The sequence below is a fragment of the Candida albicans genome, chromosome 3, assembly GCF_000182965.3.
Source record: "Candida albicans SC5314 chromosome 3, complete sequence".
Taxonomy (NCBI): Eukaryota; Fungi; Ascomycota; class Pichiomycetes; order Serinales; family Debaryomycetaceae; genus Candida; species Candida albicans.
This window is the reverse complement of record NC_032091.1, coordinates 1,052,693-1,078,643: the sequence shown is the minus strand read 5'-3', so window position 1 is coordinate 1,078,643 and position 25,951 is coordinate 1,052,693. Positions and strand designations below refer to the sequence as shown.

General features: G+C 31.7%; 11 protein-coding genes across 11 annotated transcripts; 5 read left to right on the top strand and 6 right to left on the bottom strand. All coding sequences in view use genetic code 12, as the record gives it.

Annotated features, from left to right (window-relative positions):
- CAALFM_C305010CA (DNA helicase) lies at window positions 1–2,589 on the top strand (the record flags this gene model as incomplete). The annotated part of the gene is made up of 1 exon (XM_718088.1): window positions 1–2,589. One exon carries the CDS (start codon window positions 1–3, stop codon window positions 2,587–2,589), a length of 2,589 nt encoding a protein of 862 aa, XP_723181.1.
- A 431-nt stretch (window positions 2,590–3,020) lies between these two features.
- Window positions 3,021–3,632, bottom strand: RDI1 (Rdi1p; the record flags this gene model as incomplete). Its single annotated transcript, XM_718086.1, has 1 exon — window positions 3,021–3,632. The coding sequence occupies one exon, from the start codon at window positions 3,630–3,632 to the stop codon at window positions 3,021–3,023; it is 612 nt and encodes a 203-aa protein (XP_723179.1).
- A 697-nt stretch (window positions 3,633–4,329) lies between these two features.
- FGR44 (Fgr44p) lies at window positions 4,330–5,562 on the bottom strand (the record flags this gene model as incomplete). Its single annotated transcript, XM_718085.1, has 1 exon — window positions 4,330–5,562. One exon carries the CDS (start codon window positions 5,560–5,562, stop codon window positions 4,330–4,332), a length of 1,233 nt encoding a protein of 410 aa, XP_723178.1.
- A 955-nt stretch (window positions 5,563–6,517) lies between these two features.
- Window positions 6,518–9,745, top strand: CAALFM_C304970CA (ubiquitin-ubiquitin ligase; the record flags this gene model as incomplete). Its single annotated transcript, XM_718083.1, has 1 exon — window positions 6,518–9,745. The coding sequence occupies one exon, from the start codon at window positions 6,518–6,520 to the stop codon at window positions 9,743–9,745; it is 3,228 nt and encodes a 1,075-aa protein (XP_723176.1).
- Window positions 9,746–10,003: 258 nt separating this feature from the next.
- On the bottom strand, window positions 10,004–10,806 carry RPL35 (60S ribosomal protein uL29; the record flags this gene model as incomplete). The annotated part of the gene is made up of 2 exons (XM_019475325.1): window positions 10,004–10,363; window positions 10,804–10,806. 2 exons carry the CDS (start codon window positions 10,804–10,806, stop codon window positions 10,004–10,006), a joined length of 363 nt encoding a protein of 120 aa, XP_019330870.1.
- Window positions 10,807–11,971: 1,165 nt separating this feature from the next.
- ARF2 (Arf family GTPase) lies at window positions 11,972–12,517 on the bottom strand (the record flags this gene model as incomplete). Its single annotated transcript, XM_718082.1, has 1 exon — window positions 11,972–12,517. The coding sequence occupies one exon, from the start codon at window positions 12,515–12,517 to the stop codon at window positions 11,972–11,974; it is 546 nt and encodes a 181-aa protein (XP_723175.1).
- Window positions 12,518–13,454: 937 nt separating this feature from the next.
- Window positions 13,455–14,504, bottom strand: CAALFM_C304940WA (ditrans,polycis-polyprenyl diphosphate synthase; the record flags this gene model as incomplete). The annotated part of the gene is made up of 1 exon (XM_718081.1): window positions 13,455–14,504. One exon carries the CDS (start codon window positions 14,502–14,504, stop codon window positions 13,455–13,457), a length of 1,050 nt encoding a protein of 349 aa, XP_723174.1.
- A 1,172-nt stretch (window positions 14,505–15,676) lies between these two features.
- HGT4 (glucose sensor) lies at window positions 15,677–17,923 on the top strand (the record flags this gene model as incomplete). The annotated part of the gene is made up of 1 exon (XM_718080.1): window positions 15,677–17,923. One exon carries the CDS (start codon window positions 15,677–15,679, stop codon window positions 17,921–17,923), a length of 2,247 nt encoding a protein of 748 aa, XP_723173.1.
- A 399-nt stretch (window positions 17,924–18,322) lies between these two features.
- CAALFM_C304920CA (uncharacterized protein) lies at window positions 18,323–19,072 on the top strand (the record flags this gene model as incomplete). The annotated part of the gene is made up of 1 exon (XM_718079.1): window positions 18,323–19,072. One exon carries the CDS (start codon window positions 18,323–18,325, stop codon window positions 19,070–19,072), a length of 750 nt encoding a protein of 249 aa, XP_723172.1.
- A 2,407-nt stretch (window positions 19,073–21,479) lies between these two features.
- On the top strand, window positions 21,480–21,992 carry NCE102 (Nce102p; the record flags this gene model as incomplete). The annotated part of the gene is made up of 1 exon (XM_718078.1): window positions 21,480–21,992. One exon carries the CDS (start codon window positions 21,480–21,482, stop codon window positions 21,990–21,992), a length of 513 nt encoding a protein of 170 aa, XP_723171.1.
- A 1,387-nt stretch (window positions 21,993–23,379) lies between these two features.
- NOP14 (snoRNA-binding rRNA-processing protein) lies at window positions 23,380–25,908 on the bottom strand (the record flags this gene model as incomplete). Its single annotated transcript, XM_718077.1, has 1 exon — window positions 23,380–25,908. One exon carries the CDS (start codon window positions 25,906–25,908, stop codon window positions 23,380–23,382), a length of 2,529 nt encoding a protein of 842 aa, XP_723170.1.
- Between the last annotated feature and the right edge of the window lie 43 nt (window positions 25,909–25,951).

Here is a 25,951-nt window from a genome sequence, read left to right as displayed (position 1 = left end):
ATGATGCTGACGAGTAATCAAGTATTGGATAAAATTCTTGAATCTTTAAATGCCAATCAAAGAAAAGCTGTTACTGCTCCATGTAATGGAAGATTACAAATCATTGCTGGTCCAGGTACTGGTAAAACCAAAGTTTTAATATCTCGTGTTGCTTATTTATTAATATCTGAAAACATTCGACCTGATAATATGATTGTTACTACATTTACTAAAAGGGCTGCTAATGAAATGATAGAAAGATTAACCAAATTAGTAGAAGGTACGGATATAAATATTGATAAGTTAATTATTGGTACTTTCCATAGTATATGTTTTCGAATAATTAAGAAATATGGGAAATTAATAGATTTAGAAAACTATACCATTGCTGATGAAAGAGATAAATCTTATATATTGAAAACTATGTTGACAAATTTATCTGCTAAAGATATTGAAAGATTGGATAGTTTTGGTGAAGAGTCATTACAAAAACTTCGTTCTCATAAAGCTAATGAAAAATATCATGGTCTTGATCTATCGGTTATTCTGAAAAAAATTTCTAGTTTGAAATCAAATTGTATTTCCCATGATGTGTATTCTGGGAAACTGAAAAGAAATCCAGCACTTGCGTTCTTTTATGAAAAATATCAAGCATTATTAACTGACCTTAAAAAATTAGATTTCGATGATTGTTTGCTTGAATGTCATAGGTTGGTGGAAAATTTCCCTGTATTGAATTATATTAAACATGTTTTGGTTGATGAATTTCAAGATACTAATGAAATCCAATTACGGTTAATGTATCATTTTGCCAAGGGGAACACTAATGGTGATCCAAAGTATCAAAATAATGTAACTATAGTGGGAGACCCTGATCAAGGTATTTATGCCTTTAGAGATGCCCAATCAATTAATTTTGAAAAAATGTCAACTTATTATACCAAGCTAAATCTAAGTTTGGATAAGATATCTTTAAATGAAAATTATCGATCAACGTCTAGTATTTTAAATATATCTGAATCACTCATGAATCAACAAAAAGGTAGAATGCCCAAAATGTTGAAATCTCAATTAGATTCTTCTATCAAACCAGTTTATTCTTGTTTAAATTCAGCAAAGGAAGAAGCCAAATGGATTGTATACCAAATTTCTCATTTGTTGTCGCTCCCAAACTCAGCAGTACAGGAGAAGGATATTGCTGTGTTATTTCGTGCTGCCTATCAAAGTAGAGCTTTGGAAGATGAATTAGTTAAACGAGGACTTTCATATAAAATGATTCGTGGGAAAGCCTTTTGGGATAGACAAGAAGTTATTGCCATTATGGATTATATGAAAGTTTGTTCTGATGAATATGAACAAGCAGCAGTTATAAGAACTTTGAATTATCCTAAAAGAGGGATAGGTTCAAAGACGTTAGAAAACATAGAGAAAATTATTGAGAAAAGAGTTAAACAAGGCAAATCAGTACATCAATGTTTATTGGCAATGACTAAGAAGTCCGAGGAACCAGAGATAAAATTGACTAAAAAACAAATACAAGGTGTAGAAGAGTATTATACAATGATAACTAAAGTCAAGAAGAAATTATATGAGATGGAAGCACTTTCTGGCGAAGACATGACGAACACAGCAAAAGAATTGTTTGATTTGATTTATGAAAGCTCGAAATTGAAACAAGAGTTTGAAAATGATGAAGAACGGAGCAAACGATTGAATGTTGAAGAAGTAGGGAATTTATTAGTTCAGTTTAAACCAAAAGATGAAATTCTACCTGATTATATTGGTGGTGATATTGAAGATGATGATGCTGTTGATGAAGGTGATCGTAATTTCCTTGCTCAATTTATTGAATCTGTGGGATTATACGAAACAAATGATGAAGTTGAAAAAAATGGATCTGAAAGTACTGGGGATGATACCGCCAAGGAAGAGAAACTGTGTATTTCTTTGAGTACGATTCATGGATCCAAAGGGCTCGAATGGCCCGTGGTTTTTGTACAGGGGTTAACTGACGGATTATTACCAGCTGGTTTCCTGTTTAGAAATAGTTTTGGAGATAATGATGAAAATTTGAATGAAGAGAGAAGATGTTTTTATGTGGCTGTCACTAGGGCCAAAGTTTTATTGTACATTTCATCTTATATTGAAAGTCAATCAAACGTTTTTTATGGTGAAGCATTGAATCAAGAATCCAGATTTATGGAGCCATTGAAAAAGAATTTGGCTCGTACTCAATTGGCATTCTCTAATGTGAACAATTTGCGAGTATTGTATAAATTATTGGGTAAACAGTTCCCAACAGGAAACCTCAATTGGACTCGGTTTTATGAAACCTACAAGAAAAGTTTTAGGCGATTTGTTAGTGGAGAGCCTATGGTATTTTCAGTGGGTACAGAAGAAGAAGATAAGCCAAGTAAAAGTATTGGTAATTCTGGGTTTCTGAGTGCACAATCTTTAATGAATGGTTTCCTGAGTGTACAGTCTATTAGGAATGGTACTAACAATAAGAATAATAAGGTTGCCACCTTTATTTCAAATTCTAAAACAGTAAATCGTGCTCCTCCTTATATTCCTGAGAGACGTCTGAAAAAACCTAAAAAGATGATATAGAATTCGGTTGTTGCAAACAAACAAATGGATTTACGTTGATTTGATACAGCCTTATGCCAATTTGTTTAATAAAACAAGGTATGGATATGATCAGACACGTCAACTTACTGGATAGAGTTAGACACATAGAGTAATAGATATATATGTAAAGCCATAAAGTTGACAGCATTATCTGCTTATCTAGAGCAAGCAGTTTTTCAGCCCCTTTGGTGCTCATTGCTAATAGAGTCAGCAATCGCTAGAAGCAATTAGATTTACCTATTTCATCTCTTGATCTCTACAACCTTATATCCAAGAATACTTGTATGTTTCAATTTATTATCACAAATTACAAAATTAAAAAAAAAAATCTTAAAATCTTATTTCATTAAATTATGCACAAAAAGTCGACCTTTCTTCTTTCTTTACCTTACTCATGTTAATATTCTAATCTATTTAGTAATGGAAAAACTCCAAGGAACTGTTAAATGCACATTATCATCGTCATCAATGAATTTACTGATGGCACTATAGGTACCTCTAGCAATCATACCACTTGGTGCTTCAACTTCAGCAAATTTTCTTTCATAAAATGGTTTATCAATAGTGTTTGGAGCATAAGAACCTAATGGTTCTTCAACTTTTTCAACTCTTATACCACCACGTTTGACCAGATGTAAATATTTCAATCCAGTGATGATTTCATGTTGAACTCTAAATTTAACCACCAATTGATAAATTGATTTTTCTTTAATGTTGAATTTTATTTCTTTATCAACGATGGTGTTTCCATCACTATCTTCTAAATTGATTCTAATTGGTTGTAAATCTGGTTGTTCAGGGAATTCCAATGCCAATTCAGTAACAACAACTTTTCTCTTGTCACCTGGTTTAACTGGGTATGGTTTAGTGTCAGCAGTTAACCCTAATGATGCTTTCCATTTAGCCAAACTTTCATCTTCAGCATCCAAGTTTTTGTATTCATCAATGGTTTTCTTTTCACCAACAGTGTATCCTTCAACTTTTTCAGGAACTAAATCATCATCAACGTTAGAATTGGACATCTTTTCAATTTACTAGAATAATATAAAACAAGAAATGTATAAAAATAATAAAGAAATAGAATTCACACTAGAATATGGTTGTAAAGAAGGTATGTGAGTTTTTTTTTTTCTTTTAAGGGGAGGATTGATTGATTGATTGATTGTAGAAATGGATGTAAAATCTCAACACGATAAAAGGACAAGTAACAATTTTTTAGTTTACAGTTTTCTTTTTTCCTTTCGAGAAAGTTAAGAGTTGAGAGAGAGAGAGAGTCCATTTTGCCTCGTGAGAAAGAAAACGACGCCGCAAGTATAAGAGAGAGAGAGACTCAGACAGACACCAAAGACAGATCAAAGTATTAACTGGTATGTTATGTATGACATGTATGAATACATGTATGTGTGTGTGTGTACAAAAACTACAAAAGTCCAATAAGATGTGTCAATATTGATTTCCAATTATTTATTAATTTATTGTTTGATTATTTTGTGTTCATTATTTCTTTTATTTTAGAATTGCTTTGAAATTGCCTTCTTGACGAGCTTATAAGTCATTTTTTAAACCTCTGGTAGTAAGAATGAAGTAAACTCTGTTCACTAAGTTACCTTATAAACAATGCACAAAACTATTCGTCAATTTCTTGTTATATTTTTTTATTCTGGTTTTACTACAAAGCCTACTCATTCTATGATAACAACAACAAGGACATTAAATCACTTATATATTAGAATTGGTAAATTGTTTTTTATGCTTAGTATGTTTGTTACTATAATTATTATTTTTACCATTTTTAGTATCATTGGGTAATATTATGTACGGATTGTTCAATATTCTTCTCTCTGTTTCCTTGTCGTATTTGGGAGCTGGTACAACATTATTATTGTTGGTGGGGGCTCCAGGATAGTTTGGTGCATATCCATACATCATTGGTTGATAATATGGACTGTAAATCATCCCTGGAATTGGTGGCCCTTGTGAATTAGGACTGAATTGATATGGAACGGGCATCGGTATAGTGTTATACATTGGTGGTTGGTGTTGTAGTTGTTGTTGTTGATATGGGGTAGTCTTGTAACCACTGTAATTACCGTGATTTCGTCCTTTGATGAAATTGTTGTGAGTTTTGTAACTTCGATTGTTACTTTCTTGAGAATCGGTTGTACCATAATCGCCGTCCTCCTCTTCCTCCTCCTCCTCCTCTTCTTCTTCGTTATTGTTTTCAAATATCTCTTCCCTTAGTTTCATGTAAAGTGCTTCTTTGGACGCCCTTTGAGACTCGATATTATTAGTAGTGTTCTCTGAAGATTCAGAAATCGGTGTGCTCAGACCTGTGTCTTCCAGTATCAATTTACTTTCATCTAATTCTTTCGTTAGATCACTAACCTCACTTTCTGGTGTACCTGGAGCTTGCCCTGGGGTTGGATCACTCACAGGTTTATTAATAATTTTTCTAACCATTAGTTTCTTTATTGGTGCTGGTTTGTTTGGCTGTTCTGGGGCGTCGGTGTTTGTGTTGTTGTTGGTGGTGGTGGCTGTATTTTCTGATTTATATTTATGGGCAACACTGACAATTTTGACAAACTCACCTCCTTCGTTGTTATCTGAGCTTTCGATAGCCTTTATAAACTGTTGATAATCAAAATTTGGAATTGGTGTGACAATTATTTCATTAAAAGTGTTGTTCCAATGTTGTAAATTGTAATATTGACATAATTGATGACTCAATAATCTGTAGTAGCTATTCTTCAAGTATTGGGCTTGAATGATATATTCGGGTTGTTTGATATTCCCCAATACAGAATTCTTGATAAATTTAATCAAATCTTTCTCCAAATGTAATATATAAAGCTTATCCTGTTGCTTAGAAAGAGCTGTAAGAAGTGACGATGGGATAGCAGTATGGTTCTTGTTCATACCTTGAGCTGGCACGGTTGAAACGTTGTTGGGCATTGCAAATCCTTAGAAAATATATAGCTAAATCAGAGCAACCAAAAAAGTTATATGCTATTGTTTAAACTCTAGAAATAAACCCAAATCCCACACAGGTGAAAAATGTTGATCTGGAAACCCTTTGAAGCAGCTAAAAAAGAAAAAAGAAAAAAGTTGAACAAATGAACTTTGGTGTCGGTATATATTGGGTGGTAGTAGATAGACGAGTGTAAGAGTTTTGAAGTTTTTATATAAATTCAAATCTCAAAACAATGTAACCGAGTAGAATATGTAAAAGTCAATGTCAAGAAATTGTGGAAATTGTGGAAATTGTGGAAATTGTACTCGATTGAATTCCCTTTTCTTGTAAAAAAAAAGAAACAAAGCACTCAATAATGATTTTCTAACAACAAATATGATATAAGTTGGTTGATTTGTATTAGACCGTACAATGATTATTGGAGAGAATGAAGATAATTTTTTTCTTTTGTAGGAAGGAATTTTTTTTTCCCTTTCGGTTTGGTTTTATTTTGGGCGTTAAGAAACAAAAAGAATAATTTTGTAAGTATTTGTCAAAGTAAAAAAAGGGTTGTTGTTGTTGTTTTGTCGTGGTGAAATAAATTTTTTTCTTTTGTTCTGTTTCGTTGGGTTGGATTAGATTTTCAAAATTCTTGGTTTGGTATGATAGGGCTAGACGTTTAAAGGAGCCAGTGGTATTTATTGGCACTGGTGGTGGCACTGGTTGGTGCTGTATATAACGCCAACTGATTTGGGTGTACATAGTTGTTTTTTCTTTTGTCTTGTTGTGGTGTGTGCGTACGTCTCTGAATTTCCTGCGAACTTTCTCGGCACGAACAACATTTTTATGGGATTCTCAGATTCTTAATCCGAACTCAGGATATTCCACTACCCTATCCGTTTGAATCCGTATTATCCCATTCTGTCAGGAAAGAAATAGAGTTTAAAAAAGGAAACCATGTCGAGTGCTGATGATGTGAGAGCCAAAAGATTGGCCAAGTTAGCAAGCTCTGCAAACACCACACCAAATCGGCAACAATCTCCCACTGCAGACACGTCAACCACCAACGTTGCTACTACTGTTGCCACCAATGACAACAATACAAAAAGTGAAAAAACAACACCAAACACACCTAAACCAATACTGGAACCCCCTGCTAAACCAACTGTATCTGGTCATACTCCTGTAGATCAAACATTACTGAAAGAAGATCAAATTTCATCATGGATTAAATTGGAGTTGGAATACATTTTCCGGGCAACAACAACGAAACTGTCGGATAGTTCTAAAGGTTTAATTTTTTTACCTAACTTGGCTTATGAATTAAGTGACAGTAATGTTAAATTAAATGAAGACCACATTGAATCAATTTTTATGGAAATTTTAACTGAATTAGGTGTTCCAAAACAATACAAAACACCAATGGAATATTTGTACACGGTTTATCACAATGCATTCAAAACCAAAAGAACACTTGCTGTGAAATCTTTATTCTACGAAGATAAAGTGGCAATTTTAAACAAGATCATTAGTCTTGTGGCTGCTTATGGGAATATGAGTTTCCAAATGCCCGATATGTTTGTCAATAATGATCTACGTAAATCACTTGATTTGTTTATTGACAGATTTGGGGATTTATCGTCATTTTTGAGTGATATTATTCAAGTCAGTATAGAGGAAGAATCTTTACTTGAATTGTTGAATTTATTTTTCCCATATTTGAGTGCTCGATTATATCAAGCAAATTTAAATGAAAGGAATTATTTGAATTATATCTCTGTTTTCCAATTTTTAGTTTCAATTAAACCTGTTGCAGCTATTTTTTCACAAATAAAAGGGTTTCAACCTCCAGATAAAACCAAGGCTTTGGATTATGAACACAAAACATTGTTGGGTCCATTATTAAGAATTTCTCCATTGTTAGATAATATGGCTAGTTTTTATTTTGGACAAGAAACTAACAGTATGTCACCGGTACAAATCAACAATCTTTATGGATCGATGCAAACAGAATATAAAGTGATCATTGATCATTTGTTTGTTATTATTGATAAACTAATCAGAGGTTCAACTAAAACCAGAGAAGATTTGTTGCAATGGCTAGGTAATTTAATAAACTTGAGTCATTTAAGAAGAGGTAGTCATGCTGATTTCAAAAAATTGGCTAGTGATGGTATAATGTATAATATATCGGTTGTTTTCATCAGATTAAGTTTACCATTTTTGGATTATCCAACATTTGGTAAAATTGATAAAATAGATGTTGATTATTTTTTTAAAAGTGATTTAATTGATATTAAGGAGGAATCAAGAGTGAATTCCACTATTGAAGAATCAAATGAATACTATGCCAAAAGAAAACAGGAATCATCAAGTGATAATTTAACTCCTACTCCTCCTCCTAATTTTATTTCTGATTGTTTCAACTTAACATTGGCTTATTTGCATTATGGTGTTGGTGGTATATTTGTCAAATATGATCGTGTAAAACGTCAACTTGACCAAATGGAACAAAGATTAGAAGCTATTGAATCTGAACATCCAATACCTGGAATGAATCCCATGATGCAACAATTGATGAGACGTGAATTGCCAAATTTAAAAAATGCCATTATCAATATGAGAGCTCAAAGACATGTTATTAAAGCTATTTTTGATGATCGTGATCATCAATTGGAAATTTTTGATTTTGTTGTTGGTGCTACCACATTTATCACAAGATTAATTGATCCCCAACATAAATATCCTCAAGTGAAGCTTTCTATACCAATTTTAAAGATTTCTAATGTTTCTCAATTAGATGATCATGAATTTTTGAAAACGAAAACTCCCGAACCTTGGAAATATTATCCTGAATTTATATTAGAAGGTATCATTAATTATTGTAAATTTTCTACTAGATTTATTGGATGCCCCTTGGTTTCTAATGAAAATAAATTGAATATTTTCGTTGAATTTCTGACGATTTTATTAAGATGTCCAGAATTAATTGGTAATCCTCATATGAAAGCAAATTTGGTTGAATTGTTATTTATGGGATCCTTACCTATGCAAAATGGGGCACCGGGTTTTATTTCTAATATTTTCAATGGTAATCAATTAGTAATGGATAATCTTTTGTATTCTTTACTTGATTTTTATGTCATGGTAGAAAAAACGGGCGCCTCGTCACAATTCTACGATAAATTTAATAGTCGTTATTATATTTCGGTAATATTGGAAGAATTATGGCAGAATCCTCGTTATCGTTTTCAGTTAACTGATTATTCTAAGAATAATGTTGATTTTTTCATTCGATTTATTGCTCGTATGTTGAATGATACTACATATTTGTTGGATGAAACATTTAATTTGTTGAATTCTATTCATGATTATCAACAAGAAATTAAAAAAAGAGAATCTGGTGGTGAAGCAAATGAAACTATGGGTACAGATGAAGAATTGGCTCAAAATTTGGAAGAGGATGAACGTCGAGTTAAATCTTATATGGGATTATCAAATAAGACAATGGAATTATTTAAATTGTTTACTAAAGAAGTTCCTCGAGGATTTGTTTTACCTGAAATTGTTGATCGATTAGCTGGTATGTTAGATTACAATTTATCGATTTTGGTAGGTCCAAGATGTTCAAATTTAAAAGTTGCTGAACCAGAGAAATATCAATTTGAACCTAAGAAAATCTTGAGTGATTTATGTGAAATATATGTTAGTTTATCGGCACAACCAGAATTTGTTATTGCTGTTGCTAGAGATGGTAGATCATTTAATATTGTTTATTTCCAAAAAGCCGAGAAAATCTTGACTACAAAAACATTTATTAAAAATGAAATCATTAATGGATTGATTGAATTTGCGAATAAGGCCGAAAAAGCTCGATTAGACGAAGAGAATGAAGAACTTGAATTGGGTGAAATACCTGATGAATTTTTAGATCCATTGATGTTTACATTAATGGAAGATCCAGTTATTTTACCATCATCTAGAGTCAGTATTGATAGGTCGACGATTAAAGCTCATTTGTTGAGTGATTCAACTGATCCATTTAATCGTGTACCATTAAAACTTGAAGATGTGATTGATGATGTGGAATTGAAACAAAAAATCCAAGATTTCAAACAACAAAAGAAAAGCTCACAAAAGCAAAGTAATAATGATGAAGATGAAGATGTTGTCATGAAAGAGTAAAGAATGGTATAAAATTGTATTTAGTTTAAATAGGCACAACGAATAAAAAAATTACAATTATGAACTTGCTCTAGGAAGTGTTTACAAATCGACTGAAGTCTTTTTTTTAAGGTGAAGCTAAGTCTAACATCACCACTTTTCCCCTGCCACTATCTTATAAACGTTACTTTATAATATATTAAGACTATTTATATTTTCTCTTCTTTATGCTAAAAATTATACAATTAAAAATATACTTTTTCCCCCTTATGTTGTTATTTAAGCTTTAATAGCAAATTTTCTTTGTGGAAAAGCAATTCTTTGTTTTCTAGCTTTTTCAGTTTCTTGAGAAGCTTCAAATTTAGTCAATTTTCTTCTTAAAGCTCTAGTCTTTTTAGCTCTTAAATCTTTTGGAATGTATTTTTTACCAGCGTAAAAGGCACGAACATTTTCTCTTTGATTCAAGTTAATAACAGTCAATACTCTAGCAATGTTTTTACGAACAGTGTGAATTCTTGGTAAACTTGGTCTTTGTAATTTTTGAACTTTTAAAGTGGCCAATTCTTGTTTCAATTCAACCAATTGAGATTCTAATTGTTCCTTAGATTTAGTTCTTAATTCGAAAGTTTTAACACCGGCCTAATAAATAAAAAAAAAGTTAGTTAGTATTAATGTTTCATTTGTGATTGATGCATGATCCTATGTTATCTTGAGTTGCTTAGTTATTTGGCTATCTGAAAAGTCGCTGTGGATTGGGTATCATTTCATATAATATGTTTCTTGTAAAATATAGTAATCTAAACCCAAACACGGTATGGACTGGTAATTTGTATTCTTCTTGGTATTAACTTTTCATTTACGTGTATCTTCTGAACTTTTAACTTGATAATGTTGTTGAGTATATTGAATAGTGGAGGGAAAGGGGGCTATTTCTCTTTGTTGGTCTTGTACTACTCATCCAATACTTTAATTCTTATCCCATATCTTAATAAATAGAACTCCCATAAACATAACTTTCCAAATAATGAAACCCATTAGGATACATGTACATCTATGGATAATATCGATATTAAACATACCATTGTTGATAGATTTGAACTTTGTTGATTTAAACGTCTCTTCTAATTCCTTGATACTGAAAAATTTTTGTATGGGTTTTTTTTTCTCTTCCTTGTTGGTTCACACAGTAACAAATTTGAGATTTTGTTCGTGTACAAGTTACCAAAACTGTATTGGATCTAAGCGTTAATTGATACTACCAGAAAAAAAAGGAAAAACAGTGAGAAAACACCAGGACAAAACTTCACACATATTTGTTAATACGGAAAAAAAATATGTTTTATCGCGCTATAAAGAATTTTTTATATACAGTATTTCACGTGATAGGGCTAAAGCCCTAATCACCACAAAAAGCAAAGTCTAGACACCAATAAGAAGGATTTTAAATTTATTCCACACAACAATAGGCAATTGTCCTTGTGATAATAATCGGTATGCATACGATAGAAGAAAATAATAGAATTTACTTTCAAATATAAGTTTGTATATTTGTAACGCCCCATTCCGTATAGCATCAGACAATATGTGTGTTTAGAGACTTGATTGACAAGCTCCAAAACTACGAATACAGTTTGATAATCTTATTCAGTATTTATTGATCAACTGCTCTTTACGACTATGTATTAGTTAAAGTGTTGCTTGTTTGCTTGTCTTGATAACAAAAATATTTCACACGCAAAAGGGCTTTATGTATTTGTGTGTATGTTTGTTTATCAACACTTCCTCTATTTTAAGGCTTGAACGAATCAAAAAACGCGCTCGAAAAAATATTTACCCCTTTTTTACGAATGTTGATTTCAAAATTCCAACGTAAATAATTTTCTACGAAAATAAACTTTTAAATGCTATTATTTTGAATACATTGTTCTTATATAGTTTAGAAAAATGAAATGTTCCGCTCCACCAGTAAAATAATAATAAAGATAAGAGGTGAAGTGGTGAAGTGGTGAAGTGGGAACAATATTAGAGAGGGAAAACAAAAATAGAAAGATAATAATCAACAAAATCCCGATAAGCAATTACAAATTGTCATTGTAAGATTTGTGGCTAGAGTTAATGTTTTCTGTATTTTTGATTCTTTATTTTTATTTTCCAAAAATAATCTTTATTATTCTAAAAAAGAAAGACAACAAAAGAACAAAACTTAACTTAATTTAATTTGACTTAACTTAACTTAACTTAATCCATTTATGAAGAGTTTTTCAAGTTAGTAGATAACCATTCCAAACCTTCGTATAAACCATCCCCAGTAGTGGCACAAGTAGCTTGGATGTACCATGGTCTTTGTCTGATTGAATGTAAACCTAATTTTTCAGTTATTTCAGCGGCGTTCATAGCATTTGGCAAATCTTGTTTGTTAGCAAACACTAATAACAATGCATCTCTTAATTCATCTTCATTCAACATTTGTTGTAATTCTTCTCTAGCTTCAGCAATACGATCTCTATCGTTGGAATCAACCACGAAAATGATACCTTGAGTGTTTTGGAAATAATATCTCCATAATGGTCTGATTTTATCTTGACCACCGACATCCCATACAGTGAATGAAATATTCTTGTATTCAACGGTTTCAACATTGAAACCAATGGTTGGAATAGTGGTGACAATTTCACCCAATTTCAACTTATATAATATAGTGGTTTTACCGGCAGCATCTAAACCAACCATCAAGATTCTCATTTCTTTGTTACCAAAGAGATTAGCAAATAATTTGGAAAATGATAAACCCATGACTAATTACAACAATATTTTTTCTTTTTTGATAAATGAACAAGTGGAACTGATAACAGTTATAAAATACAGTTTTTATCTGAAAATCTAGTAATGCTAAAAAAAATTAAAGATAGATGATTCTTTTATGATTGATTATATTTATTATATTGGATGATTTGTTAATTCTGATCTCCAAATAAATAAAAAATATAAAAACAAAGACTTTTCTGTAGTTAGTGGTATTAAGATATCAATTAATCTTTAATTGTAGTTTTCTTTTTCTTGTGTTTTTTTTTCCTTTTTCTTTTAAATCAACTGATTCCTTTAAAATATCAATTAGATTTGATAGATTGATTAAAAAGTTGGGTTGCTTTCGTTGGAAAAGATTGGATAAGTGGACAAAAAAAAAGGCAAAAGAAAAGAATTGAAAATAACAACAAATCAAATTTTTCTCTCGATTTTTCTTTGATTTTTTTTTTTGGTTTGTTAGACACACACTCACTCACTCTCATATTAATTGTTGTTCATTGTTGGACAAACAATCTATGGACAGCAAATAATTTCAGCATAAAAAATGTGACCTAAAGGACACACACTAAAAAAAGAAATCGGCACCTTAACTGGACATGGAAATACCCGCGTATTACGGCATATAAACTGTAACGTTGTTGTCCCATGTCGTGTCAAACTTAATACACTTGAAATACAACTCAGTATCTCACCTACTAATATACATATTTATGGTTGTATTATTCAGACATTACTTGTAGATATAAAAATATAAAAAATAAGCTAAGTAACGGAGAAGAAATACTATCTTTTTTTTAAAAAAAAAGGATAAGAGATAATAATAGTATATCCAGTAAAAACAGCAACTACTGTTATCAACCACCACCGCCACTAGAACGCCAATGTTAAAAAAGTTTAAAGCAATAGGAAAACTTGGAACACGTCCTTATTTCCCTATATTGATTTTACAATTGGAAAATTGTTGCAAACCCCGAAGAAATACTGCATAATTAACATCCTTATTATCTGGCTCCCAATATATTTCACTCAATCTAATATGCCATGGTGGATAATCTTCCAAATTCAATGATGGGGCAAAGCTAATCAATAGATCGGGTTCTGGTCCCACTAATTCATGTAATTCTTCATCAATTAAGTCAATAGTAATATCTCTTATCAGTAATTCTCGATTGACAGCTAACTCACTCATGGTTTTAGTCAATTCTACCAATGTTGGCTTCCCATCAATACGACTAATCAAATCAATCTCTAAGTCAACTGCATTGCCATCAATATGATTGTCACTATAGATGATCAAATTCTTATGAGGGATTCTAATGGAAAATGTTGGAATTGCCTCTGTTCCAAAATATAACACCAATGTTTTCGTAATGTACTTACGTAAATCAACAATACAACCACTGTTTTCTATTAAAGCTCCAGTGAATTCGTAAATAATCAATTTGGTTAACCCAGCACTCATTGACCATGCTGTCAACTCACTAATTGAATTGATTAATCCATCTTTACCACCATTTTCATCTTCGTCATCCTGTAAATCTAATATACAACTAACAATTTTCGGGATCTTTTCCAATTTATTAATGTCCTCCCTAATCACTTGTGGTGACTTGCTTGGATAATAAGTTACTGCCAAATATTTTAAATATACACGACGATAAAGATATTGGAAATTCTTATATATGGCAATCATAAAGAATAAACTTAGTAGGATAAAATGATTAATATAAAACATCGACATTTGAAACACTGAATTAGTGGTCTTACTAGTAGTTTTGATTAAACTACGGAATAACGCCAAAATTATACTAAAGATGTTATATATCCGATAAGAATTTGGTGGTGCTTTGGTCTCCGAATCTTCATTTGATTCATTGTCGTTATTATTCATATCACAAGTTATGTTCTTTAATTGAGTATTTCCATTGTTACGTAATCGAACATTTTCAGATATCTTGGGTGAAGTTACATTCATGTTAGCCGCTGTGGAAAGGATTCTGATAAACTTGATGATCACTGTACTTGAAAAAGTTCAAACATTTTTTTTTTCTTTTACAACTCATTGAATTGCAATGTGTGTAAGAGATTGGTTTTTTTTTTCTCTCGGTCACTCGCTTCTGCAAGAATACACCACAATACTGGGTACTGCTACCAAATGATAGTGCCACTTGTCATCATCAGTATTACTGTAATTCTAAATAAAAATGAGTCGAACTGGGACTTGTGTGGTAATGTTTTTGCTGTTTGTAAATTTTGTTGACAGTTTTTAGCATTGTTTAATAAAATATATACTAAAAATTAGAGATGGAATTTAACAGAAATTGGTAAGTACTAATTTTGGTGAGGTTATTTTGCTAAATAGAGTCAAAATTACGCGTCGAGTATTAAAAATACAACATTTACTTTACTTTAGATTTGATTCCCCTTTATAAGAAATGAGGCGGAAAACAACTAACCAATAGGGATTGAGGTTAATTTTAGAAATGTTGTTTCTGGTAAACATTCAGTTAAGATTGGTTATATTTTCTAGTACGTATTCTCGGCTATCCCTGCTGCTGCTGCTGGTGTCGTCGTTTTGGTGCGGGGAAACTAAACATCGACAGATTTTTTTTTTGATCCTATTTACACTAATCAGATCAAATCCCACCACACCAACGGAGTTAATAGGTCTTTTAATCAGGGATCTTAGATCTTACTCTTTTCAACGATACCTTCTTTATTATAATATTAGAAATGAACACAATAAAATAAGAAAAAAACTATAATAAATAACCGTATTATATCCTTATGTTTATGTTAATTATTTTCTTCTCTCTTAAAGGTTCCCCCAAAACTTCTATTACTTTGCCTCTTTAGTTTTTTTTTCTTGGTCGAATAATTTTTATTCGGATATTAATTGTAATTTACACACGCTCATACAAACGTAGACAAAGAAAAAGAGAAAAACAATTTAATCATCAGGAACTTCTTACATTATTTTTTTTATAACTTAATTCGATCACATTCAAGTGTTAAATTATACCCCCATATATATACACATCACTTTTTACGTTTTTTTCTTTCTTTTTTTTTATTACGAATAACTATTTGTTTTGAGTGATTAGGTACCACATATGTATTTTGTCCTATAATACCGTATTCGAAGATATGAAAAATTTATCTGTGTTTCCATTTTTAACTCGTATAATGTACGATGCTTCATTGGAAGACGAGTATTATCGTCAAATGAGACAAAAATCATCGTCGATATCGGCATTCAAAGTAGGGTTGGTGGCAGCTATGGGTGGGTTTCTTTATGGGTATGATACTGGTTTAATCAATGACCTATTAGAAATGGAATATGTTTACACTCATTTCCCTAGCAACAACAAAAGTTTCACTTCTCATGAACGATCTATTCTTGTGGCAATTTTATCATTAGGTACTTTTATTGGTGCATTGATTGCACCTTTAGCATCTGACCGATATGGCAGAAAATTTTCTATTATGATGTCATCAGGACTAATATTCATTACTGGGAACATTCTACAAATTGCATCAGCTAGTATTGCCCTAATGTGTGTGGGGAGATTTGTATCTGGGGTATCAGTAGGGATCCTTTCTGCTATTGTTCCGTTATATCAAGCTGAAGTGTCGCCAAAATGGCTGAGAGGTTCAGTGGTGTTTACTTATCAATGGAGTATAACTGCCGGACTTTTAGTTTCGAGTGCCGTGTGTCAAGGCACAAGGAAAATAAATAATTCAGAATCATATCGAATACCTATAGGTTTACAGTTTTTATGGGCCCTTATTTTATTTTTTGGAATGTCTTTTCTACCGGAATCCCCACGTTATTATGTACAACAGGATAATTTACAACTGGCATTGGATTCATTATGTAAATTACGGAAACTACCGCCTGATGACGACGATCTAATAGAAGAATTGGTCGATATAAAAGCTAATTATGATTATGAATTATCTTATGGGAAAACGACTGTTTTGGATTGTTTCAAAAGTGGAGGTGGTCGACATAAACAAGGTTTAAGGATGCTAACTGGTATTGGTGTCCAATTTTTCCAACAATGTTCCGGGATAAATTTTATTTTCTATTATGGAGTCAATTTTTTTTCATCAACAGGGATAAATAATTATTATATTATGTCATTCATTACCTATTTGGTCAATGTTATTTTCACAGTACCGGGGATCATGATGATTGATGTCGTTGGTAGACGACCGTTATTGTTTTGGGGAGGTGTTGGGATGGCCGTGTGTAATTTCATTATTGCCATTGCTGGTGTCAGTGTTAAAAATGATGAAGTTAATGGGATTTTGTGTGTTTCATTTGCATGTGTTTTCATTGCATTTTTTGCTAGTACTTGGGGTGGTTGTACTTGGGCCCTTTGTTCAGATATTTATGGTATATCTATTAGACAAAAGGCAGTTGCTTTGACAGCAGCTACAAATTGGTTAGTCAATTTTATTTTTGCGTTCATCACTCCATATTTAATTGATACAGGTCAACATACTGCCGCCATTGGTAGTAAGATTTTTTTCATCTGGGGTAGTTTTAATGCTTGTGGTGCCATATTTGTCTTTTTCACCGTTTATGAAACTAAAGGGTTAAAATTAGAAGAAGTCGATTACATGTATGTTCATTGTGATAATGCTAGAGTTTCCACTAAATTTATATCTACGAAAATTGATTTTGCTCATTTAGATGAGAATTATAATCCAATACCAATGACACAATTACCAGACTCGACATCATCTAATGAAATGTACCACGATAAAGGATCAGATGAGAATTCATCGCCTCAACAACTACCACACTACCACCAGCAACAACCATTGTATAATGGCGAAGATCAGAATAATTTAACAATAATTCCATACGACAATTCCCTGACAATATCTAGTGTTAATTCTATTGAAGAAAGACGAGATTCTATTCCATCAACTAACGGGTTATCTTTCACGTCATCGTCACAATCACATCCACAATCAAACTCATATTCTCATTCTAATTCACATTCAGCAACGTATCGATCCAAAAGTCATAATTCAATGATATCCAACGATTATCAACTGTATTTAGAATCAATTCAACGAGAATATTCTCAACATTATCAAAACTCTTCGGCTATGATAAAACAATTATCTCGCAATAGTCGAAACAATGGGTCCGATCAAGAGGAAAGACATGAACCAATACAAAAACAAGAAATCATTGATAGTCCATTGAATATTAATAGTATTAACCATATCAATAATATACCTACTACAGTGATAGCAACACCATTTTTTGCTCATCCTCCAAGTGATTCAGATTCGAGTGATGATGAAGAGGAAGAGGAAGTGGTGGTGGAACAAGAAGGGGTAAAAATAAACGACGTTACTACTATTAAATAAGGGTGTCATATAGAGGTTGATATTTTTTTTTTTTTTCATTTTAGATGAAATAAATGGTTTGATTCAATTCTTTTAATTACAAGGGGAATTTGTTAATTTTTTATTTTTAGAAATTAAAAAACGAAAAATAAAAGGAAATATAAGCGTATATGTATTAAATATTAATTTCAACTTTTATCAGGGTTAAAACTCAAAAGATTACTGTAGATTTGTAAAATCGGGTAAATCGTTAAATAGGCGGGGTGCTTTGATGGTGGTGTGTTACGAGAAAAAAAGTCATTACGGAGCAAAATCTGGAGAAAATTAAGGGAGGAAAAAAAAAGGACCAAAAACTATTCCGCCACTGTAAATCACACCCAACTCAATTAACTAATACACACAAATCTTGCACTAACAACAATGAGTAATGCTAACCAAAGCAATAAATTTGCCATTCATGATGCTATTAAAGAAGGCAATACTTTATTAGCCAAGAAATTAATTGATGAACAACCAGCAAGTAAATTATATATATCAGATGATGATGAAAGAACTCCATTACATTGGGCAGTTTCATTCAATAACCCTGATTTGGTACAATACATCTTACTGAAAACTCCCAATGATTTAGATATTGATGAATATGTTGATGGTAGTGGATGGACACCATTACATATTGCTGCCTCATTAGGTAATTCTACCATTTTCAATCAATTATTGAGAAGAGCAAACAGCAGCAGCACCACCACTTCTAACAATTCTACTCAACCAGAACTTGATGTTAATTTACAAACTAATTCCGGGACTACATGTTTACATTTAGCTATTAGTAAGAATAATTATGATATAGTGAAAGAATTAATCGAGACTTATAAAGCCAATTGTCGAATTAAAGATAAAAAAGGGTATACACCATTACATCGAGCTGCTAGTATTGGATCAATACCAATCATTAAATTATTGGTAGAAAAGGGGAAAATCAATATTAATGCTCAAGATAATGATGGATGGACTAGTTTACATCATGCATTGGCTGAAGGACATGGTGATGTGGCGGTATTATTGGTCAAATTGGGAGCTGATCCAAATATTGTTAATAATGATGGTGAAACTCCGGTGAAAGTTGCAGTTGATGATAAAGTGGCTAAATATTTCACTGAAAATATATAAATAGAGAAAGTAACGAGAGAGAGAGTTTTAAGTTGGAGTGGAAACGATTTTTTTAGTAATACACATTAAAAAGAAGACTATCTAACTGATTTCGGTAAATATTCGTGGTGATGATTGTGGAGTAGTCCCTTTGTTATATGGAATTTCATTAAAATGTCCTTTTTCGTTTTAAATATTGTTAGGAAGTAAGTAAGTAGTATCAACTTTGTAATATCCATAATTGAACGATTTGTTTCAGATCAAACATCAAACTTCATTTCAAAAAGTCTATTGGAGAAGAGATGATCTGGGGACAATAATGAGACAAATTGGAGGCTTTTGTTGTTCTATTGTTTAATATGTGACTCCTCACCTACACAATTCCCATTAACCCCAAAAGATTCTAAATTAACTGCAGCAAATAAACACTAAATCAAAATTATCATGACACCTACTAGATTATTTCACTGCTTTTGATAAGAAATCATGAGCTTTTTTTTTCTTCTTCCTCCTGATATCCGTCATGATGTCATGCATTTCTTGGTGAAGAGTTTCGGCAAAGAACAGGGAAAGAACGGCTAGAAAAAACTAATGACCGATCTCATTTTCACGCAATATGAACGAGCAAGTTGGGCCCCAGATACGACATAAGTTTATACAGAATCAACAAATTGCTATTGATCCCTTCCTCCCTTATTATTCTCCCCGTCATTAACTTAAAGTGCGCAGGGCTTTGTCTGGTTGTAATTGACAACACGAATGACTAGATCCGATCGTATAGATGATAATATATGTAATCTTGACAAGAGAGATTTCTACTGAGATGACCTTCTTCGCCTCTAGACAAGACCCGAGAGTTACCAATACGATTCTAACTACAAAGTATAATATTCAATAGTTTGATAGACAAAGATAAAAATCCCTTCAAGTTAGTTGGTTGAGGCTTTTAGTTAGGGGTGTGTGTGTGTGTTTTGTTTGTGTCCTAGAACAATTGGAAAACTCTTTTTCCATACTTTAATTGTTAACTATTCCACAAAGCATAGCAGGAACAACAACAACAACAATAAGATTTACATTGAATAATGCGATGGCATATACATAGAAACCAACTATCTCCATCTAAGGCAGAAACCAAAACAAGAAACGGTAAAACCACTCAATTGAAGCAAGAGAGACTAAAAATGAAAATGAACCGGAAATGGCAAATATTAAATACATATTGAGCCATTTTTTTGGCAAGTGATTATGATGACGATAACGACGGTGATGACGAAGAGATTGAGTTGAGATCCGGGACAAAACAGTCGAAAACAACTTGACATGGAACTTAGAAAATTAACTAATTGATCATTAAGAAACTTATTTTACACGGGGTTTTTCTATTCATATTGTGTCATTTTGTCACAGTTTTTTTTTTAGTATTTCTCATAATTATTTTTTTTTTATTCTTTTGGGCTAATTTGAAAATTTCAGATTAGATGTTTCCTAATTAGGACGAAGACTACCCGAATGGACCGAATCCAAAACAAACATTTTATCAAGATAGAAAAGGTGCGGGTGACTGACTGACCGGATAAGACAGAGTAAAAGTGTGTACAAAACTATGAAACTACAAAACCACAAAAGTTTAGCAATAATGATGACGAAAAAAACCCACAACGAGAAAAATGAAAAATAAACCTCTGTCAACAGGAACTTTACAAAATCACAAAATACATTGAATTCTACTTCTAGATTAGATTGAGAAAGATTAAGAGAGAAAGAGAAAGAGAAAGACGTATAGATTGAAGACTAAAAGTGATGACTTTTTCGCCCAATTGAGAGAGTGAAAGAGTATGACATAGTTTGTTTGCCAACTTAGAATTGTATCTTGCTTTACCATTTGTTGAAACAGATATATAACAAAATTAACACAGTAGTAGTAGCAGAAGTAGTAGTAGTAGTTAATTAAAGAGCAATATATGTAAGAGATTTGGAATTTCAACCAACAAAGAAGAGAAAAAGGACAAAATTGGTATCTGTACACTACTAAAGTAGAATATCCCCTTCATAACAAGAGAAAAATAACACTAACAACATTCGTTTTTTTTTTGTTTTGGTTATTGTTGTGACTTTAATGGGTAATTAGAAGTTAAGAAGTATTAAAGATTTTAGTATTACAGTAATAAATTAATAATAAGAATATAATTGCTTTCCACTTTCCTTAAATTTTCTTCTTTTGCTTCATTTAATAAAAATATATTTATAACTTTTCTTTCCCTTCCTTTTTTCATTTCCCTTCCTTTTCCCTCCCCTTCTTTTTCTTCTTTTTCTTTTTCTTTCTCCTTTCTTGTTTTTGAATTCATTCAACTTAATCGATTGATACAATTTTGATAATTCATTCAAGAATCTTAATCAATTTCATATATCAAACAATCAATTCATCATAATGTTAGCTATTGGAGACGTTATTTTAAGAGCATTCAACTTTGTCTTTTTAGTCATTGCCTTGGGGTTGACTGGTTCCCTTGCTGCCACCACCATTACCCAACATAACCCACAAATCAATTTTGCTGTATTTGCCGCAGCTTTTGGTCTTTTGACTTCATCCTTTTACGGGGTCTTTGCTTACTTCGTTGCAGCATTTGCTTGGCCAGTGATTTTGTTTGTGTTTGACTTCTTGAACTTTGTTTTCACTTTTGCTGCTGCTACAGCCATTGCTGCTGGTATTAGAGCTCACAGTTGTTCTAACCAAGATTACCTTGATGACAACAATATTGCTCAAGGTTCAAGTGGAAGATGTAGAAAAGCTCAAGCTTCAACTGCTTTCTTGTACTTTTCCACATTTATCTTTATTGCTTCTGCTATTTTCAGTGCCATTTCCCTTTCCAAAGGTGGTTTATTCGGTCACTCTTCCAGACCAGCTCCAAGAACTGGTGTTCCAACCATGTCCCAAGTTTAAGATTTGGTTTGAAAATGATTATATTCCCACATCAAAACTAATTTATTTGTCTTTTTAAAGTAAAAAAATTCCAAAAAACTAAAAAAAAAAGCTATATACAAATATAAAGAGCAAAGGTGTTATAAGTATTTACAGCATCAAGAAGTTAAAAGTTTGACTTATTTTCAATTACAAATCCATTTCTTAATCTTTACAACTACCATATTTTAGTCCTTGCGATTAAAATCATCACAATCACTAACAACAAAACATCCATCACCATCATAATTAATTTTTTTATATCTTCATTTTTATTTTGTAACTTCTATCATTTTTTCAATCAAGCTGTGTTTATTTTGGGGTATAATTATACTACATCAAAGATCTAGAATTTCATTATGGTTAAAGAGTTTTGAAAAATTCTTTTTTTATGGAAATTGTCTTTATATTAATGATGTCAATTCTTTATCTTTTTACAATTAACAAGAAAAAGTACCTTGCTGTGCTGAGGTGTTTGGTACTTGTTTGGTGTATTTAATTTATTTTACCCTTATAATTTGCAATGGTTTTTTATTTTTGAAAAAAGTATTCCCGTTTTTTTTTTGTTTTAACATTTATATATTTAATCTTCCTCCAATTGTGATTCCACAACCATTAATCTCATGGGGAGGTGGTTTCTTATCGTTATTGTAACTTATTCTTCCGTTGTTGTTTTTTTATTTTTATAATTATTATTCTTTTTGCTAATATATATTATACATATATCTATAAGTATAATTATATCGTTGTCAATAATTTCTAATTTCTCGAGAAGTCCAAGATTTTACATCATGTATTGTTGAGATTGACGTTAGTTGTAGTAAGACTATGGCATAAAAGTTGCTTTTGTTAAATCCTTTTATAGTCATCTCCCGGAAGAAGTTTTTATTTAAATTAGTCTTATTGTGTATTCTTTTGGTTTAAGATTGCTATTACATAAAGATAATTATTTTTGGTGGACACAAAAATGAGTGTGTGGGTTTCATTGTCACATAACTTTTTTTTTGTTAAGGGGGGGTGGGCAACAACAAACAAGGGATGTGGTGTTTATTAAAGTTGCATGAATGCTCCCCCACCATGCCTTTCGCCACCTCCTCGACTTATTCAATTTCTTGAGATGATTAAGACGTCTCCAACCTTGTGTCCATACAATTCTGATTTTTAAAATCTATTGAAACAGAATTTATATTGAAAAAAGAGAGAGGACAAGAGAGAAAGAATTAGCAATGTAAAGTTTTGCAACCCACTCTTTACAAATTCAAATACTTAGTATCAAAAGATATATATCCTTTTGAACAAGAACTCTACTATAAGATAAAAGATAAAAAATACAATTAAACCAATAATCAATCTATACATCCTTCCTATTTCATCTTCTTTTCCTTTGTTTTCTTTCTCTTTCATATTGATTCTTTTCAGCCCCTTCTTCTGATTGAATCGAATTAACAATATTGGCCATCTTTTTATGATAATCATCATACATTCTTTTCTTTTCCGATATTTGTTCACGTGCAATAAATCTATTTTCTTGACGAATATCTTTTAGTGCTGCCTTCTTTTCCTTTTTCAATTCATGTTTAACTTTATTCAATTCTTGACGTTCTCGATTAACATCATAAGATTTCTTATCAGGGTTGAAATTTTCTTCGAATTTAGGTGCAAAAGTGGCAATGGCGATGGCTTTATGATGTTGTAATGTCAATGGTTTGCGATCTTTCACCAAATTAGCATGTAATCTTGTGAATTTAGTTAATATTGGACCAGCAACAGTGGCATTATATTTGGTGATATGTTTTAATATACTAATAAATGATTCAAGAATTTCAATTAAACTAGACTTTTCTTTCCATAATGTAACACATTTATCCATTAATTGAATTAATTTACTGATTAAACTGGATTTATTTAAATCTTCTTCATATAATTGTTTAATTGATAATGTTTGTTCCTGTGAACATATTTTTTCTGATTTATTCATGGAAAATTGCACGGTGATACTCCCTGCTGTTGCTGCTGTAGGAGAAATTGATAATAATTTCAAAGTATCCAATTTATCAACTTCGGGAATCATCATAAATAATGCATGTTCAATAAAACTAATGATTTCTGGATCATATCTTTTAGCAAATCGTTGATACATTAATAAAACATCGATTAAATAAACTCCATGAGCAATGTCAGTCACGGTTTTCGGATGATAAATTATATTACTTAGTATTTGATTAATTAAAATCAAACTTGGAGTGATAACAATATGATAATGATCTGAGGAAGAAAATAAATATGCAATTATGGTGAAAAATACTAAATCTCCAGGAGTCAATTGCTTATCGATTCTTGATTGAATATGTTTAATATGTTCACGAACTCTTTCAACTAATGATTCATTGTAAGCTTTTGTTGTTGTTGTTGTTGTGGTGGTGGTGGTGATGGTGGTTGCTCTTGAAGATGTTGATGATTCGGCCAATTTTCTTAATATTTTCACAAATGGTTCAAAATCTTGATATTGATTGGCAATATGTAAAATATATTCAAACAATATGCCAACAAAATTACTCATTTTCTCTTTATTCCCCTCAGCTAAATTTGGTTTATAAGTTTCACATATTTTCTTAACATATTCTGGTTGTTTATTTGGATCAACATTCGACATTTCTTGTATAAATTCTTCAATTGTAAATGGCATGATTACACTAGTAATTTTTTGAGATTTAACTTGTCTTTTATGTGGAGGTTGATATTGTTCTTCTTCCTCACTATCACTTTCTTGATCTGAATTCTTAATAGTAAATCCATCAGCTTCGTTTTCATCATTTTCTCTATCACTACCAGCCCAAAAATCATTATCTAAATCATCACCTTGAGTATCTCTATCATCATCAACAAATCCTTCCATTCTTCTTAATCTATCAGCTTCTAATTTTTTCATTTTCTCTTCATGTTCTTTACGTATTTCTTCATCGGTTTTCGTTCTTTCTGCGGGAACTGCTCTTCTATCATAGGTTAATTCTCTCACTTTATTGTCATATTCAATTTGTTCAGGTGTTTTAGTTGAAAAGACTCCATCAGCCTTACCACTACCACTATTGGCAGTGGTTTTAGAAATTTGCAGTTGTACATTTCTTAAATCATCCATGACATCACCAAAATCTTCATCTAATTCATCAATTTGATCTTGAGTCTTGGCAAATTCTTTTTGTCTTTGTTGTTTATAAAATTTCGATTTGGCAATGATTTCTTTCATCACTTCATTTTTACTTTTCTTCTTTGGCGGTTGTTGTTGCAAAGAATCTTCATCAACATAATTAATAGTTTCTTCATCATCTAAAGATAAAGCATTTCCTCCATGAGTCAACATAAATCCACCATTATCTTCGCCATCACTTTCGTCTGGTTCTTGTTCATCATCACTTGCTAAACTGAAAACACTTCTTTTCTTAGATGACCCGGATTGTCGTTCTTTAGTAAATCTGGCTAACATTTTCTCTTCTTTACTTAAATGAGAATCATTTTCACCAAATCTTTTATCTAATATCCCACCAGTTTTACCATGTTGGAATTTTTCTAAATCATATTGCATTTTCATTTGTCTTTGCATATTACCATTCTTTATAGCCAGAGAATTATGCTGTTTTGATCCAACTTTAACAAATTTACCTTGATGAATAATAGAAATGTCATGTTTGGATCGATTAATTTTTTGATCAAATTTATTAAATTGATCACGAATTTCTTTTAATTGTTGTAATTTTTCATCTCGATTAATATTCTTGGTGTTATTGGTGGTGGAAGATTGAGAATTCTTTTTCTTCAGCTTTTTCTGAGAAACATTAGTTTGACCAATTAATCCTTTGTCTTTAAGAGCAGCCTTAAGTTGTTTTAACTGGGACCCTGCCATGGTAATGATGTTGTTAATTGAAAGAGAAGAATTAAACGTTTAT